The 17,888-nt window shown below is 32.4% G+C and overlaps 3 protein-coding genes across 3 annotated transcripts; 2 read left to right on the top strand and 1 right to left on the bottom strand.

Annotated features, from left to right (window-relative positions):
* Positions 1-2,116: 2,116 nt before the first annotated feature.
* Positions 2,117-5,622, bottom strand: LOC143203172 (uncharacterized). Its single transcript, XM_076415308.1, has 4 exons — positions 5,613-5,622; positions 5,105-5,212; positions 2,779-2,828; positions 2,117-2,714 (listed from the first exon to the last, which is right to left on the bottom strand). Exons 1-4 carry the CDS (start codon positions 5,620-5,622, stop codon positions 2,190-2,192), a joined length of 693 nt encoding a protein of 230 aa, XP_076271423.1. The 3' UTR covers positions 2,117-2,189.
* A 1,607-nt stretch (positions 5,623-7,229) lies between these two features.
* LOC143202174 (larval cuticle protein A2B) lies at positions 7,230-7,917 on the top strand. The gene is made up of 2 exons (XM_076413468.1): positions 7,230-7,366; positions 7,421-7,917. The coding sequence occupies exons 1-2, from the start codon at positions 7,358-7,360 to the stop codon at positions 7,841-7,843; spliced, it is 432 nt and encodes a 143-aa protein (XP_076269583.1). The 5' UTR covers positions 7,230-7,357; the 3' UTR covers positions 7,844-7,917.
* Positions 7,918-8,417: 500 nt separating this feature from the next.
* LOC143203133 (transcriptional adapter 2-alpha) lies at positions 8,418-10,236 on the top strand. The gene is made up of 3 exons (XM_076415273.1): positions 8,418-8,603; positions 8,750-9,629; positions 9,717-10,236. Exons 1-3 carry the CDS (start codon positions 8,543-8,545, stop codon positions 10,162-10,164), a joined length of 1,389 nt encoding a protein of 462 aa, XP_076271388.1. The 5' UTR covers positions 8,418-8,542; the 3' UTR covers positions 10,165-10,236.
* The last annotated feature ends 7,652 nt before the right edge of the window (positions 10,237-17,888 follow it).

Genomic DNA, 17,888 nt, shown 5'->3' with positions numbered 1-17,888 from the left:
ATACCATTTTTGTTGTACGATTTGTCCTTTGTGTCAAAATAGGCCACAGTTTCGTTGATCACCTCTTCATTCGACGAAAATTTCTTCCCAGCGAGCATTCTCTTGAGATGTGAGAACAGGAAATAGTCGCTGGGAGCCAGATCTGGAGAATACGGTGGATGAAGAAGCAATTCGAAGCCCAATTCATGGATTTTTAATAAGGTGCATTGTCTTGGTGAAACAGCACTTTCTTTTTCTTCAAATGCGGTCGTTTTTCGGCGATTTCGTCCTTCAAACATAACATTGCCAGCCGACTGTTGCGTTTTCACACGCTTTGGAGCGGGTTCATCTTGAGCAGTCCACGCGTATGACTGTCGATTGAAGTTCGTAGTCAAATGATGGGACCATGTTTCATCCATTGTCACATACCGCTTATTACGCTTGATCATCTTCAAAGACTGCTCCGAATCATCAACTTGTCGTTGTTTTTGGTTTTTTTGATTGTTGTCACTTTGCACAGAGCTTTCTCATACCCAAATATTCGTGAATAATATGATATACACGTTCAGTTGATATGTTTAGAGTATTTGCTATTTCATTCAATTTTAATTTACGGTCATTCAAAATCATTTTGTCGATTTTTTAAATGTTTTCGTCGTTAACAACCTCTTTAGGGCGTCCACTACCTTCAGCGTCTTCGATGCTCATTTCACCACGTCTAAACTTAGCATACAATCCTTGATGGTTGATTTTCGTGGAGTAGTGTCCGGAAACTCGGCATCAAGCTCAGTTTTTGTTTCAACTGTATTTTTTCCCTTCTTAAAGTAATATTTTATCAACACGCGAAATTCCTTTTTTTTCGCATTTTATTTCACAATAACAAAAGTTGCTTCACTCAAAATGCTATAATTCACAAACTAATCCGACAGCTGTCAAATATATACACGCATTTTTTTAGGCTTAGGGCTAACTAAAAAACATATGGATTTAGTTCTAATAGCGCCATCTATGTGCCAGGCCGGGGATTTTTCAATTGAACAGTTATAACAATAATAATAATTTTATTTAATTAAGTATTTTCTCGCCATACAGCGAACATTTTATTGGCATCTCAAATCTTCTTCCTTTAAGCTATTTCGGTATCTTCATCAATTTATAGTTTCATTACAATTTCTTAACTATTTTTGTTATTTTATAGCTGCTTTTACGGCTACTTAAATATTTAATGTCTTTTCTTTACATTGTTATGTTGTTATTTCAGTAGTATTTAATCGTAACTATTGATATTCGTGTTAAATATGACCAAATAGTATGTCAAATATTAGATATACTTAATATAATTTTAATTTAAAAATTAATTTATTACCACTTTTTTTATTGTACTTCCCTCAATACACAAGCAAGCCGAGGGATTAATACATCATAAAGTCTATCCAAATTAAAATAAAACTAAACTACTTAAGCTAAAGTAAAGAATACACTCATACATTAAACAAGTTCATGTATGTGGTGGTTTAGTTCACTTCAATCTTCTGATTTCCTGCGTGTTGTCCAGTAGCTGTATTGCTTCCACATTGCTGTGATTTAGTAACCTTAATTCATGTTTCAAGGCGAAATCTTGGATAACTTCGTTAATCCATTTGATTTCGAGGTCATCTTACAGCTCTTTGGATTGCTAATTAGTTTGATGTTTTAGTACGACTCCATATTTGCATGCCATAGGTCCAAATTAGCTTTATGATTGAGTGATAAACCAATCTTTTTGATTTTGGTTAAGTATCTTCCGAGTAAGCAGTACAATTACTTGATTTTGAGTCTGATCTACTCTGCTTATATTTATTATGATGTTTCCAATTTTACCTATCACTGAGATGGATTCTGCTTGAGAAATCGGGTATCCGTCAAGTGATATTTTTGGGTTTCTGTTATTTCGCTGTAACATAAAATTAACATGGACATATTTGGTGATATTACTCTGTATTTTCCAGTCTCTAGCCCATTTGTAGATCTTATCGGTAGCCACTTGTACTTTTTCAACAGCCTTAGACAGATTTTTTTTTTTTGACCTGATAACTGTTTCTTTCGTTGCTGGGAAATACTCTAATACTAAACTATATTTTAATTTTTGTCTCTTTTATTAAAAAAATAAATTAATCAATTTACATATCGTTATCTAAAATCACTTGTTATGCTATTGTAGACTTGTTAAATTAATGGTATTGACCAACTGGGGCCGCGTATTTGGCTGGAGCTTCAGTGGGATGACCCTGGATTTCCACGGCGGCGTTAAAACCATGACCTTCGTCGAAATACTTGACGATCCTGAGGGTACCATCGGGCTGGTGGAGGGCGTACTGTCCCACTACGTGGTGTCCGTCGCGTTTTTCTTCTTGAGAATGATAATCACCTGTATGAGCATCTTGTACGCTGTAAGCGAACTCATATTGAGCTGGACCGTATTCTTCTTCTTGGTGGGCATAGGATGGGGCAGCGGCGACGTATTTGGATACCACGGGAACAGCCACTTTAGCTACAGGAGCAACAGGGGAATACTGTTCCGCTTGGTGGACATAGACTGGAGCAGGAGCAACGGCGTATTTGGCAACTACAGGAGCAACAGGAGCACTATACACGGCAGGTGCGGCAGCTGAACTGAACGAGTAAGAGCTGCTCTTGTATTCTCCAAGACCAGCGCTGGCGGCAGCCACGAAAGCAGCCACGGTTAAAACGACGAACTATAAAATAACAAGAGAACATTATAACCAAAGTAAACCAACAACACCTCTTTCGATAATTTACCTTATGCATGTTTGTGGTGACTTGAAGTACGTGAATAAATCCACTAATGACTTTATTTTAAAAAATATCACGTTATATACCGGCAGTCCACCACTCCACCTCTTTCGAGAAGAAATTATCGAAATAAAATAACATTGCTACATATAAGACCCATTTCTTACCTATGGACCAGGTGAAGGTCGTGCTAAACCATGTTCAAGTCGTAACGATGAAGAAAGTACTTTACCGTAAGACAAAATCGAGTTCAGACCAATAAAATAATAATTAAACGTCAAAAATCATTATTAAGCTAGTATGTTAGCAATGAGAAATGACCCCCGGCACTGAAACTTATCTTATGTAACGTGTATTTAATTTAAGCGCCTTTTTAAAATCAAAATTATCCTATTTTCCTTTTCGATCAGTTTAAGGGAAATAATGGCATAGTAATTTGTTTTCTATATAAGTAGTCCTGTTTTAAAATGGTCAAATTTTGATAATTATTACGGGTGATATAATGTTAGCACGAGTGCAGTGTGAAGGAAGCAGAAATATTTATTAGATATGCTTATTAGAATCTTAATTATAAATTAATTCATTACTACAGTTCATTTGTACTTGGACTGATTCACAAGCAAGACCAGTGCGAGAAAATACATCAATATGTATTCCTCAATTATAAAAACTTAAGCTATAGTTTACTCTAAAGGTAAACGCTTTGTGTAAGTTCGTATGGTTTGGTTCGCTTCAATCTTCTGATATCCTGCGAATTGTACAGTAGTTGTATTGCTTCCACGTTAGTACTATTTAGTAACCATCTTGGATAACTTCGCAAACCCATTTGACTGTCATCGTGCAGTTCTTCGTTGGTTACGTAGCGATAGGCATTGGTAATTAGCATACATATATATATATATATATATATATATATATATATATATATATATATATATAAAAAGTATTGAACAAAACGAAAGAATAAAAATATAATTAATATATGTCCAACCATTCTATTTTTATAAAAACACCATATTTAAATTTTCATATTTGAACAATTAACAAGATCTCGAAGAACCATATAAATAACCATTACCATAAAAAACCAAAATCGTTTAGATCAAACCCAGCCAATATAGTTAAAACCAAATAAAAAAGCCGCCACCATATATGAAAGCAGTAAAATTTTCATCAAAATCCAAATTCATCAAATTCATTTCAATTTTCATCATTTCAATTCTTCAAATATTATCATTACTATTCTTGATCGACAAACCCCTTTAATGAATTGACTACCTCGAAGTTTCGATTAACATATTGGATATTAACTAGTCTAAAATGAATAGATTATCGTACTTTTTTTATTTATATTTTGTTTATTTGATCCAGGTCTACTTTTGTTAGCAAATTTAATTATTTTATAGTATCACTGTACACTGTTCTTACATTTCAGCAAAGTGCTGTCCAATTTCTTCTCTGAATTTCACATTCTTCGATTATCATTACTTAAATCATTACTAAAATGTATTATGTTTAAAAAATATGTCTAATTATTACCGGTTACTACAATTTTTGCTACTATTCTTGATGGAAAACCTCATTAATGAGTTGACTACTTCCAACACTACAAGAATCATTTTGTTCTCTGTTCTTGTTATCATTAAATTTTGACGATTAAATAGCTTAAACGCTTCAATAGCTTCTTCGGGCGATGAAAATCGTTGACCACGCAGTTAATTCTTCGCGGATGGGAACAAAAAATAAGTCATTGGATACCAAATCGGGGCTGTACGGCGGATGAGCCATCAATTCGATGTTTTGAGTGCTCAAATAGTCTCTTGTTTGAGCCGATGTATGAGAGCTCGCATTATCATGATGAAGAACAATCGTCTCTTGTTTGTTTTTCTTATTTCATCGAAGATTTCTGGCAAAAAAACGGTTGTATAGCAATTAAAATTTACAGTTCTACGATCATCTAGAGGCACTGTTGCAATATTATCAGTTTTCCCGAAGGAACAGGCCACCATTTTCTTTGAAGTGCTACTTGCGCGAACAGCTTTTGTTGGATTTGATTCATCTTGGAACACCCATACAGTCGACTGATGCTTACTTTCGGGCTCATACGAATATATCCATGATTCGTCATCTGTCACGATTTTATAAACGTCTTTCGAAGCACCGCGATTGAATTTCTTAAGCATTTCTTTGCACTAATCGCCACGAGCCCTTTTTGAGCGATTGTCAATTTTGTGTGGTATCCAACGCGAACATGATTTTCGCACAGCTAAGTGTTCATGTAAAATCGCATATATGCTGGTGGAACTAATGCTTAGAGATGCCCCAATCTCACAATAGGTGACATGACGATCTTGCTTAATCGTTTCGTATACATCATCGATGATTTCTGGTACAACAGCCGACTTTGGAGGAACCTTCATGAAACTCCCCGGACAGCGAACTACGACCACGATTGAATTCAATAAACCAGCGATACACGGTGGTTTTTGAAGGGGCTTCATCGGCAAAAGTCAAATTAAGTTGATTGATGCACTCTTGTTGTGATAATCCAGGTCGAAAATCGTAAAAAATTATCGCACGAAAATGTTCACGATTCAGTTAAATTTTTTTGCCGAGACGAAACTTTCAACTAAATATAAAATAAACAAATAGCGTCCATGCGACAAAATGTTCTGAGTACGTATATCGTCAAAAATGTCAAACTTTACGATAAAACCGTCAGATGGACTCACGTGACAACAGTGTTGCCAATTCCCGAAATATAAATCTCAGGCCGCTTCCAATTCACTTGTCATGACCCCAAATGGCCAGTTTTGACTAAACACCGACATTGAGATTACCATTGGTCATAGCATAGCATAATGAATTTCAATGTAAAATTTTAAAAATTACTGTTAGGTTTTAGCAAAACCAGAATAAGTTAGAGAGAACTAATTATAGAAGAATATTTTTATTATATTAAACTTTCTCTCACTTATACTTATGTATAGTCTATTCAAAGTTTATTTGTATATGCGTCATCGAATTTTGTGACGTCAAAACGTTGCAATGTTGCCGCATCAACTTTAAGTTTTAGTTAAGTTTGGCTTTGGCATACAAGAAAATTCTAATCTAAATAAAATAATTGACAAAAATGTTATCAAATATAATTTATTTTAACATTATAGTATATTTAGAAACTACAGTTAATTATACAGCCACAATACTTTATAGGTTAGAGTTCTAACCTCTTATCACTATTGCTTTCAAGAATGTTGCATACGTCTGACAACCGGACGACTCTGACAGCTTCATTCGTTTACGCGTTTGAACTAATCAGACAGCATTGTGTCTCTTTTTATCTAGAATAAAATGAGACGGAAAATATTGTCTGATTCTCAAACACATTTACAAATTGCGGCAGACAATATATTAAACATCTTGATGACGTATGCACAAAAAACCTTTGAATAGACTATATGTTAGTTACATATAGTGTGTTAAACCGCCAAGAATAATACTTCATCATTATTCCCATAGAATTACTAATGAGGCACAAAATCTAAATATTCTAGGATATTTTTGTTGTTTTCGCTCTATCGAATTAAAAAGGACGTACCTTCATTAGAAAATGAATAGCATATGGTTTATTCTGTGCAGTATAGTGCATCCTGTAATTATCCAAAATCATTTTTCTAATTAACATATCTTCTGATTAATTGACAGATAAAAACAGCGTTAACTTTAAATTACAATAAGAAGGTGTTTATGAAGATCACCAAATATGAGACTCATTTTCTGATTTAAAAGCCAAAAATCGCTTATTCACTGAAATAGATTGTTATATAACATTTCAGAAATTATAAAATATTATTTATGGCTATAATATTTAAATTCAATAGATTAGATACCCAAATACGATCGACTTAACTAATCCAGTGCCCTTACACCATAAATAATATTTATCCGTTACCAAACAAAATCATATTGCAATAATTTGTTTACCAAAACGCCTTGAGCATCATAATTGATACGGTTTAAAGTAGTCAAACCCAAACAACCTATAACAACATCTCCATGTTTATTCAGGTTATTTTTAATGATAAAATCGCCATTAAGCAATCGTAAATATCGTCATTTTTTCGTTAATTGATAATTGATAATGTACTGCAACTAAATCTCTGTCAATGAAATATAATTTTAGAACGATTCATTTCAAATTGATAGAATAAGTGTTATGCAACCTTTATATAGTAATGTCAATGAACTGTCAAAAATAAATGTCAAGAACCAGAAACCATATAGTATATACGTAAATATCATTGTATAAACATTGATATCATTGATAAGAATGTTAATAACATAAATAAAGCGGATAATTATAATATAAACAATTCGTCGAATCTTAATATGATCGAAAAGGGGCCAGATGCGGTAACAAATGTGAGAGTACGTTTAGATCGTTCAATTAAATTTTGGCAATTTCGCCGAAGTGATAGAGGGGCGTGATTCTGCTATATAATCTCAGAGAAGAAATGCGAAATGATCTCAGTTCATCTCTTCGGATCATCTCGGTTCTACCTCGACATCATCAAGAATCAGCAACATGTATAAGGTAAGAAACGGTCTGTAATAAATATTATTGTAACTAATCATTTATTTTTACTAGTATTTGGTTATGTGTGCCTTTTTGGCTGCTATCGCTACTGCAGTTGAGGAATATCAACGTAGTTCTTACTCGTCCTTTAGTTCGGCTGCTTCGCCAGCTATTTATAACTCTCCTATAGCTCCTGCGGATAACGTGGCAGTTCCTGTAGTAGCTAAATATGCTGCATCCGCTCCAGCTCACACTAATCAAGAAGAAGAAAATGGCCCAGTCCAGTACCAATTCTCTTACAATGTACAAGATGAACATAGTGGAGACTATCATTCCCAAGAAGAAAAGCGAGATGGACATCAAGTCGTTGGCCAATATGCTCTTCGTCAACCAGACGGTACCGTCAGGATCGTCAAGTACTTCGACGATGGCCATGGCTTCAACGCTGCTGTAGAAATTCAGGGACAGCCCAGTCAAGCTCCTTATTATCATTAATCCATTTTAACTTATTATTTAGATATATATAATAATTTATTTAATTTATTTAATAAACACATTTCCAATTAGAACGTGTTCCGTTATCTTAATTAATATTTAGCTAACCCATATTATTCCTTTTTTTGATTTAGCTCATAGTTTTAATTTTAATTTGCGTATGAGTAGATAATTAGTTTGCGGTAATATTAATATCCACATATTTGGTGAAAGTGAAAGTTACATATTTTGATATATCTAAAATCTTATCTAATTTTGGATGTACTTTTGTAGTTAAGGTTGTTTGTTTTTTTCATGAATCTTAAAATATTTTTGGTTACTGGCGCCGTCACCATAAACAAGATTTTTAATTGCTGTATTTATGGTTACCTATATTGAATTTTAATATATATTATTATTATTATTACATGACTGTATACTTGGATTTATAGCCCTATTGTTTTCATTATTTGATTCTCTAATTCTCTAAACCGTTAAACAATATTTTAGAATAAAATTATTTACAATAAAATATATTCAGTTTTGTTAATAATACCCAGACATCTCTATAGTTGACGCCACCACCACAAAGATATGTGATAATACAGATTACTGTAATGTCGGTATAAACGTGATCTATATAACCTTATTTTGTTATCGTGTATTAGTTTGTTTATACATAACATTAATATATTTAACATATTATAAGTCACATATAATATGGCAAACGTAAATACGGATTTAACAGAGGAAGATGCCGCTGACTTACAATTTCCCAAAGGTAAGTGCATTTAAATTACATATATCTCCAAAAAGTCTTAAGTTTATGAAGATTCTTTTTGCTTCATGTTTCAGTTTTATTGTGTAAATATAACTGTATTCTTCATAGACTTAACCCTAAGGGCTTTTTTGTTATTAATCTTTTAGACGCTACATCCCAAAAACCGAGTACAAGTTCAGTTGTGAATGTATCTGATAAAAGCATCATCTTAGGGTATTGTTCTAACTGTTATGATAAATTAATGATAAAGTACATATTTTGTGATACATGCAAATTGAATATTTGCCTACAATGTTTTTCAAATGGATCTGAATTTGGCAATCACAAGAACAATCATGACTATAGGGTGTTGACTACAAACTTTATATTATTCGAAAATTCTGATTGGACAGCTGAGGAAGAACTTCGACTCTTAGATTCTTTAATGTTATATGGAAATTGGAGTCTCGTGGCGTTGGATTTTCCTAATAGAACCCTGAATGAGATTAAAGAACATTACGAATATTTTTATTTAGATAGAAATGGTAGTCCTGATATGCCAGGCTATGATAAAGAACCAGAGTTTCCAGAAATTATTGTACCCTATAGATTTCATTTAACAAATTTTGAAGATCCGCCCCGTTATGCTTCAAATACTATTGGTTATCAGTCATTGGCTGGCTATAATCCAGCCAGAGGAGATTTTGAAAATGAATATGATAAAAATGCTGAAGATTTGCTATCACCACTGGAAACATTAGATTCAGATAATCCTGTATTTGAAACATTGACCGATTTACAGTGTGCTATTGTGCAAAGTTATAATAATAGATTGAAAGAGAGACAAAGGCGAAAAACTATAATCGCCCAACATGGACTCTTAGTGCTCAGAAAAACAATCTCTTGGTTACATAGGTACGATGCAACTATTACTAAACCCATTTATGAGAAATTGATGAGATTTATGCATCTCTGTGACCCAACAAAGTTTGCAATGTTGATGGAAGGTTTACATAGAGCTGGGGAGTTAAAAATACGCATTCAAAGGTGAGTTATTATAATTGTTTTTACATATTTGTGCTTTGAATAGTGGAATAGTTTTGATAAATCTCATGACAATTACTGTTATTTTAGATTGATGCTATTGCGAAAAGCAGGTATAACAACTTTGGCAGAAGGTAGAATGTATTTGAAATTGCAACAAATACATGAAGATAAGAAGAAACAGTTGAAATTGTTCCGGTCGAATCCTCAGTTTAACTGGAAAATTTCGAAAAATGCTACGCTAGAGTTGTTTCCAAAGTTTACTAAACGAAGGACCTCATTTGCGCCTCTCGACATTGTGGGTATGCCTGGCTACGAAAAACTAACGGACAAGGAGAGAGACATGTGTAGTACTGTTAGATTAGTCCCAGCTACCTATTTGGAACTGAAGCAAGTTCTAATTATTGAGAACTCAAAATTGGGACACGTAAAGCTGCAAACTGCTAGGAGATTGTTAAAAATTGACGTGAATAAGACTAGAAAGTTGTATGATTTCCTTGCTTCAGAGGGATATATTACAAAGTTAGAGGTTAAATAACACCAGTTCATGTCAGTATCATATGTTTATTCCACTTGTTAAATATTTAAAAAATATATTTTCTCAAGGTTACTATTTTTTATTGTATCTATATTATTTGTCTCATGTATCGTTGTAAATATTATTTTTTCAATTTTAAGTTAACTGCAAAATAATAATCACACAATACAGATTATTATTTTATAGGGGGTGTGTCAGTTTATTTTAAATATTCATTTGTTTTTGGGATGTATCATGATGCAAGAATGGTAAGTCTGATATTGGTTTTTGTTTTTTTTGCCTCTGATAGAGTTTGAAAATGCGGAAACACTGTTAATATCGGAAGTACACATGTTACTGGAACACAGGAAAGCGCAGAACGAATCGGCGGAGGATGAGCAGGAGTTTTCCGATGTTTTTATGAAGACTTTAACCTACACAGACCGTTTCAGGAAATTTAAGAATAAGGAGACGATATCAGCTGTTAGAAAGTAAGTGATATGGTAAGAGTAATTTATTTGAGAATTTCTTGAAATATACAGGGCGAGATAACATTCTTTAGAAGATTTTAAATAATTTACATTCTTGTTTACATAATGCATCTTCGAAAGGAACACGGTTCATGTCAACTGTTGTTTTCTCACTTGTTAGACTACAATTAGCTTATTGAAATGTCTGCTTATATAGAAATGGGCCTCATTCAAATAAGATGAGAAAAATATTGTTGTTTAATAGCCCAGCAATGTGGAAAGCCAGAATTCCTAGGTAATAGGGACGACAAGAGATATGTTGAGTTAAAATTCTGGATGTCCACTAAAGTTTTTGCACTATTGTACAAGTCGAAGCGATATATAAAACACGCTATCTATAGATATATCTTTTGGTATCAATTTTGAATCATCTAGACCAGTATGCTGCGCTTACTTAAATATTTATATATGCTTAAAACTAAAACAAAAGTGATGATGCTTTCTATATACTTCAGTTTTGACGGGTTATTTGGAGAGGTTAGTATATTGTTGATCGCGATTCATATGTTTTTACAAAATGGTTTTATAGGTTCCTGTAATTTTTAGTCATAAATAATGCAACCATTCAGTGATGCAATTATTTTATTTGATATAATAAAAGCAACGGTTAAGTATATATATGTTAATTTCATATTATCTAATAACCTTCTGTGGTAAATGAGCGTCGGAACTTTATTTGGGATGAAGTTGGGAGAGTGCTCGTTAAATACTAAAGCTCTCTAGAGCTTAACTTTTAAAATCGATGCATATTGCAGGCCGTTCGGAACACCCAAGTTCATCGATTAATAATAATAGATTCACTATTAGGGCTAGCAGTCGTTACGTCTGCTATCCTAGATTATTTCCAAGTATAAACTGCCGTCGAAAGATTTCGGTAACTGATTCCGTTAGAAATTTCGATCTGGTAATGCACACAAAGCGGTATTAAGGTTATAAACTGGCATATTTTACCTAAAATATGCGTCTTTGATGGCTAAACCTTTAATACAGTTGAAACATTTCTGGTTTCATTAATAAAGGCATTCTTTGAGCAAGTATCATATCAATTTAATGCAGTCTTCGTTTCAAACATGTTAATTTAAAATCAGAGTACTGTAGTAGAAGTATATTTTGTATTTTTCCTTCTTGATTGATCTGATTTGATCTCACAAAATTGCCAAACATTACAAACTACATGATAGATGACGTTGAAATTCTGTGTTGTCAGAAAAGGGAACATTTATACCAACCTAACGACAAAAATAATTTGGACAATTCCCATAAGGGAGTTTTTCGAATGATCAGTTCCTTTTTTGGTCGAATATATGCTTACGTACTTGTTATAGCGTGTAAATATCAGACGTAATGTTGTACACAGAATACTATTTAAACCCGTTTTATTTGCAGTTTACTTAATCAGAAGAAGCTTCACAAGTTCGAATTGGCCGCCATTGCGAACTTGTGCCCTGAAACTGCAGAGGAAGCCAAATCACTGATCCCTTCCCTCGAGGGCAGGTTCGAAGATGAGGAGCTACAAACTGTACTCGAGGACATACAAACTAAACGCAGTATCCAATATTAAGTGTATTTCAGCAGGTTCGAAGATGAGGAGCTACAAACTGTACTCGAGGACATACAAACTAAACGCAGTATCCAATATTAAGTGTATTTAAGACGAAATAAATGTGTTATTTTTTAATAATTATTTTTGTTTTATTAATTATATGCAACCAGTTATTTCATATGTTCTCTAAATATACTTTCTTAAGAACATAGAGTAATAGAGATGCAACTTAATGGGGGACTCTGGGGCAAAGTTTTGCTTTGCCCAACATCCAGATGGCGCCATAATAGGCGATTCAAGTAATTTGATTGATCAATTTAAATCTCTATTATAGGCACCTGTGAGAAAAATATTTTACTGTGAAGACATTTGATTGGCTCATTAGTAATGTTTGGCATGTGACAGTCTAAACATCATGTATAATTGACCATAGGAAATAGAGATTTCACTTCATAGGAAATTTTGACGAAATGTTTTGCGACGTCCAACATCTAGTTGTCGCTACGTTTAAGATATTACTTGTTTTATTCGCTATGTTAAGAGCCGCGACAGAATCTGATTGGTTGTTTGTGTCTTTGTTCAAATGTCGATAATACTTGCTTTGAACACCCTAGTTGTGGCCCTGGAGCGATGGAAATAGGCTCTACAAATATAGTAATACAGTTTGGTTATAGTAACAGTTATGAACAGAAATGTGACTGACTGCTTCAATTTACTTTCTATATCAATTTGATTTTGATCCACTTCCATTTGTACATATTATGGGCTCTTGGTTGTATTTTAAAGTTGTTCCTAAGTACTTAAAGGAATGTTTAAATGTATCAGAAAAATGTCTGACATGGTAACGATCATAAATCTGTTTCATTTTTAACCCAACCAGTTTAGGATTTTTAATGTTTTCTACTCATTTCTTAAATATCGCTGGGTACTTTTTCAACGGAAAACGATGATACATTTCCTCGCTATCTGTGCATTCGGGTACACAACACTTCCTAGAACGAGAATGCATTTCAACTACCGACTTGTATATATTAATAAAATAAAGTAATAATTTAATGTATAAACGTTATAAAAAACTAAGAACATATTGAAACATGACGTACAAAATAAACAAATCATAGAAATGAACCAATCAGATCCTGTCGCAGCTCATAGCATAGCTAATAAAACAATATGTTAAAGGTAAGCGACTATCTACGTGTTGGAGGTCGCGAAACATTTCCCCAAAATTTCTTATGAAGTTAAATCTCTATTTCTCTATACTTAAGAACGTTCTATTTACGTCATTATTTTTTAATAATCAAATTTGTTGACTAATTAAATTATAGCTAAATATATATAATTTTGGTAGATAGATAACCAGTAAAATATTTGAAAAAAAGTGTTGAATTAATGATTATCAAATGTTAACATAAATTTGCTACATTGTCATAGTTTCAGAAAGTAAAATAACAATCCATTAAAATTTCTTTAATCATCTACTTCAAGAATATGATAATAAATTTGTGAAAGAATGATAGTATAAGTAAAATTTTATATATTAGATGGTATCAGTAGCGGTTACTAATATTTAGGTAAATACTGTCAAATAAATTGACATTAGTCATTTTGAATATACACAATAACTGTGGGTTTTTATAATATTAAAAATAATGTTTTAATTTGTAATCTGCTCTGTAACCCTATTCATTTCAACAAGTGAACAATAAATGTTATATAAGTTGGAGAAATATGGCTAAATTTTTATGGAGCTCTTTTTGATTTCTGAAACAACTATTAATTTTGGCTTAAAAAAATAATTAAAATTAATAATAATTAATTATTATTAATTATATTATTAATTAATTATTAAAAAATTAAAAAAAATAGAAATTGCACGGTATAGGCGACCTTGGGGAAATGTTTTGTTTAGTTCAATCAACGGTAGCGCAGCGATCGCAAATTGTTATTGGCTAGTTTAAATTCCTTGTGCCGCCACTATACATGGAACGTGATTGGTCGATCAAATTGTGTGAAGTCAGCATTTTCTATAGCCGTCCATTTTTAAGTTTGTTGTTTGAAGGTTTTGATTTTTGTTTAGATAAATAAATCTTTCTGATCTCTCTCATTTCCAAAAATTGGCTGATCAACTAAATAGTAGTAAGTTACAAATAAAAGCCCTTAGGGTTAAGTTTATAAAGAAAACTGTTATATTTACACAATAAAACTCAAATATGAAGCATGTGCAATCCTTATCAATTTAAAGACTTTTGTATGTAATTTAAATGCACTTACCTTTTTCTTCAATTAAATCTGTATTTACATTTGCCATATTATACGAATCTTATAATATATATGAAACGTTGTTAATATTATGTATAAACAAACCAAATACAAAACAAATACATAACACGATAACAAATTTTATAGGTTATAGGTTTAAAATGGGCTATATACTGACCATGTATATACTGAACTACTGATACTGATTCTGTACTGTACAAAGAAGAATCCCATAAATGCTAAGAAAAAGTATGCTTAGCTACATTCTTAGATGTAACACAAGCCTTCAATAAGGTTTGGCATGAAGGTCTTGTTCATAAACTACAGAAAATTTTGCCAAAACAACACATCGAACTATTAGAATCGTACATTACAACCAGAATGTTTAGAATCAAACAAGAAGAAGCTTACTTTATAATAAAAGAAGCTAAAGAAAGTTTACTGGAGCCAATGCTTTATCTACTCTGCACTTGTGATATACCACAAATGGAGAATATTACGATGGCTACATTTGCTGATAATATTGAGATTATAGCTGTCGGAGACAATAGTGAAGAAACCTCACGAAAATTACAACAGGCAACTGACAATATAAGTAATTGTACACAAGCTTGAAAGTAATCAGACCGTACAGGTACCAATAATATTAAATAATGCTCATTCCATATAGCAACAACGCTAAATATCTCGGAATGAATCTCAATGCAAAACTTCTCTGGAAGGAACATATAAAGAAGAAAAGAAAAGAAAGTAAATATTGAAACCTATATGGACATACGGAGTTCAATTATGGGGATGTTCTGCAAAGAGTAACATAAATAAATTACACATTTTTCAGAACAAAGTCCTGAGAGGTATCCAAATACTATAGGACTGACTACCTACATCGAGACCTTCATATACCCACAAGAAATCAAGGGAATTGTAAGAGGGCATGAGAAAAGACTCAATTCTCATGAGAATATTAAAGCATTGCAACTTTTGGATACCACCAGAACAGGACATAGACTCAAAATAATCAATCCACCTGATCCTGTGTATTATTGTGTAGTGAGGCTCATATAATAAAAAATACAGCGGTGGCTTGTATAAACATTGTTTCACCAGAGACTGAGATAGGGCTGATGGGTCCTACTAGTTATATATCTAGATTTAAGCTATCATAAAGACAAATTGTAGATTAGTCGGAAACGACTAGTAACAATGCAATAATTCAATTAAAAAATTCTAAAACGAATTTACAAATTGCGACAGGCAATATATTAAACATATTGATGACGTATATTCAAAAAATTTTGAATAGATAGTTAAGTTTCATATTTCAGACCCACTAAAACTACATTTCACTCAATCATATAACTAAATGTTGACGAAAAACAATTTTGCCCGTTTAGGAATTAAAGAAAATCAAACCAAGAATGTATCGTTAAATATTCAAGCTGTTTTACAATTAACACCTTAAGTAGCCGAAGTTGCCAACTGTTGCTTCCGAACGAGCCTGTGCATTCGGGCCCAGTATTGATCCAGCCCACTTGGGGCTGCCGCGTTGGTACAACAAAAATTTAGGTGAGCTCGATGTTTATCATGTCGAATATTAATCAGGCTGGCTTAGTTTCGATTTATATTGCAGTTGTTTTAAGCCGGCTCGTTTTCCAACTAATCGATGTACACCGACGTCCATAATTATTTTTATATGACGCGTTTAGAAAAAGTCACAAAATTCCCAGTATTAACGTTCATTAGTAACAGAATATTTTAAATATTCTGCACGTTGCACTGTATTAAATAACCGAACTAATAATATATCTACAGAGTCATTAATTCAGCTTAACATTACATAGTAATAAAATGTTACAATCATCTGTCTATCCAAAATAGCAATGAACACACGTCATCTCAATTTATGACGTCAAAATATCGCATTTCAGTTTATTCTAGCCTTGATGTTTAACAACATTCTAATATTAATATAATAGTGAAACAAAACTGTTATTAAATATAATTTATTTTGCGTATATTATCGAAAAACTTAAAAGTTAATTAAACAGTCGCAATAGTTTGTAGGTTAAAGTTATTTTATTATATTTACATTCAACTCTTTTCTAAACCACCTATGGTGTTACCTGGAGGTCTATCCACATAATTAACAATTGTATATAGAAGTAATGTATTTTATTTTCAGTAGAGGACTTATTTACCTTTTTATGTTTAATTTTTGTTTCCTTGGTTGTTGCGGTTTCTTGTCAAATCGCTCTGATATTATTGTATTTTTCCTTAGTTTCTTCTGTTACTACCTGTGTATATTTTTCTTGAGATAATTAGATTTAATAACTGAATTCTCCCTAACGCATCATTAAACAGTTAGTATTCATTCTCTCTTCGTACATTTTAACCAAAGGATATATTCTGAACAATGTGTGACATATTTATGCAAATAAATATGTCACACTTTACAGGCGCTTTTACACCATTATCCGATCCCTCAATGATATACTCACCTTTAGTTATTTCCATTCTCATCATCTTGTCTTGGTATTGTCAGGATGAATCGTAATCCCACATCCAGAAAGTTTCATTCATTCACTGACAGATTCTCAGCTAATATTCAAGTGAATAACTAAATTGTTAATTTACAATCTAACACTAGTTCACAATTATATCATAATATATTTTTCTCGACCTGTATGTTTATTGTAGTTATTCTTTGCCATATCCCACAACAATTCGGTTTTATTTATAATATGCGTACGATACGATATTTTATGCAGTTATAGAGGGTAAGACGATACCTTCTGTGACCATATTGTTCAGACATCTAAACTCTAACTTTTTCAGGATTTCTAAAAAAGCAAATTACATAAAAAAACAATTAAACATTTCATTCATATTTTACAAATAACAATTTGAAATATTTCACTCTTTAACTTACATATAATTAGAACATAATTTCACAGTATAAGATATACGTTTTTTTTGCTGAAAATACATGTAAAGAAATATTAATAATTACATTTTTCATTAGAAACCATTTAACATTTTATTTCTCTATTTTATTTAACGTTTTTGTGTAATTTATATAATTGATTAAGCCTTGTACAAGTAGCTTTGTTCGGGATTTTCTTGGGAAGAAGGGATTAAAAGAGAAGCTTCCAGTATGACGTTCTTAGATACTGTGTAGAGAAAATGGGAAATGGCGGGTAGTTCAACTTTGCTACGATTTAATTTTGCTCTCTTGCATTTTATGTTAAAATTTGTATTCAAGCGTTTTTTGATGTTGTAAACCATATAGTATTATAAGGCTAGCTATTGTATATATTTAACAGGTATACCGGAAAGTAATTATCGGTTTATCAAGAAAATGGAAAAAATTATTCATTTTCATTATTAGTTTTTACTGATTTGTGACACGG

This window comes from Rhynchophorus ferrugineus, unplaced genomic scaffold (assembly GCF_030347505.1).
Source record: "Rhynchophorus ferrugineus isolate W39M unplaced genomic scaffold, kcgeb_rfMv2 rfM9, whole genome shotgun sequence".
NCBI classification, from domain to species: Eukaryota; Metazoa; Arthropoda; class Insecta; order Coleoptera; family Curculionidae; genus Rhynchophorus; species Rhynchophorus ferrugineus.
This window is presented reverse-complemented; position numbering and strand designations above follow the sequence as displayed.

Excerpts from the sequence above, each read along its gene's own strand:
- LOC143203172 (XM_076415308.1), bottom strand. Across the intron at positions 2,829-5,104 it reads AGATCGTCATGTCACCTATT|TCATTAGTGGATTTATTCAC; the intron begins GTGAGATTGGGG and ends TTTAAAATAAAG. Across the intron at positions 2,715-2,778 it reads TCACCACAAACATGCATAAG|TTCGTCGTTTTAACCGTGGC; the intron begins GTAAATTATCGA and ends GTTATTTTATAG.
- LOC143203133 (XM_076415273.1), top strand. The coding sequence starts at position 8,543 with ATGGCAAACGTAAATACGGATTTAACAGAGGAAGATGCCGCTGACTTA. Across the intron at positions 8,604-8,749 it reads TGACTTACAATTTCCCAAAG|ACGCTACATCCCAAAAACCG; the intron begins GTAAGTGCATTT and ends TTAATCTTTTAG. Across the intron at positions 9,630-9,716 it reads TTAAAAATACGCATTCAAAG|ATTGATGCTATTGCGAAAAG; the intron begins GTGAGTTATTAT and ends CTGTTATTTTAG.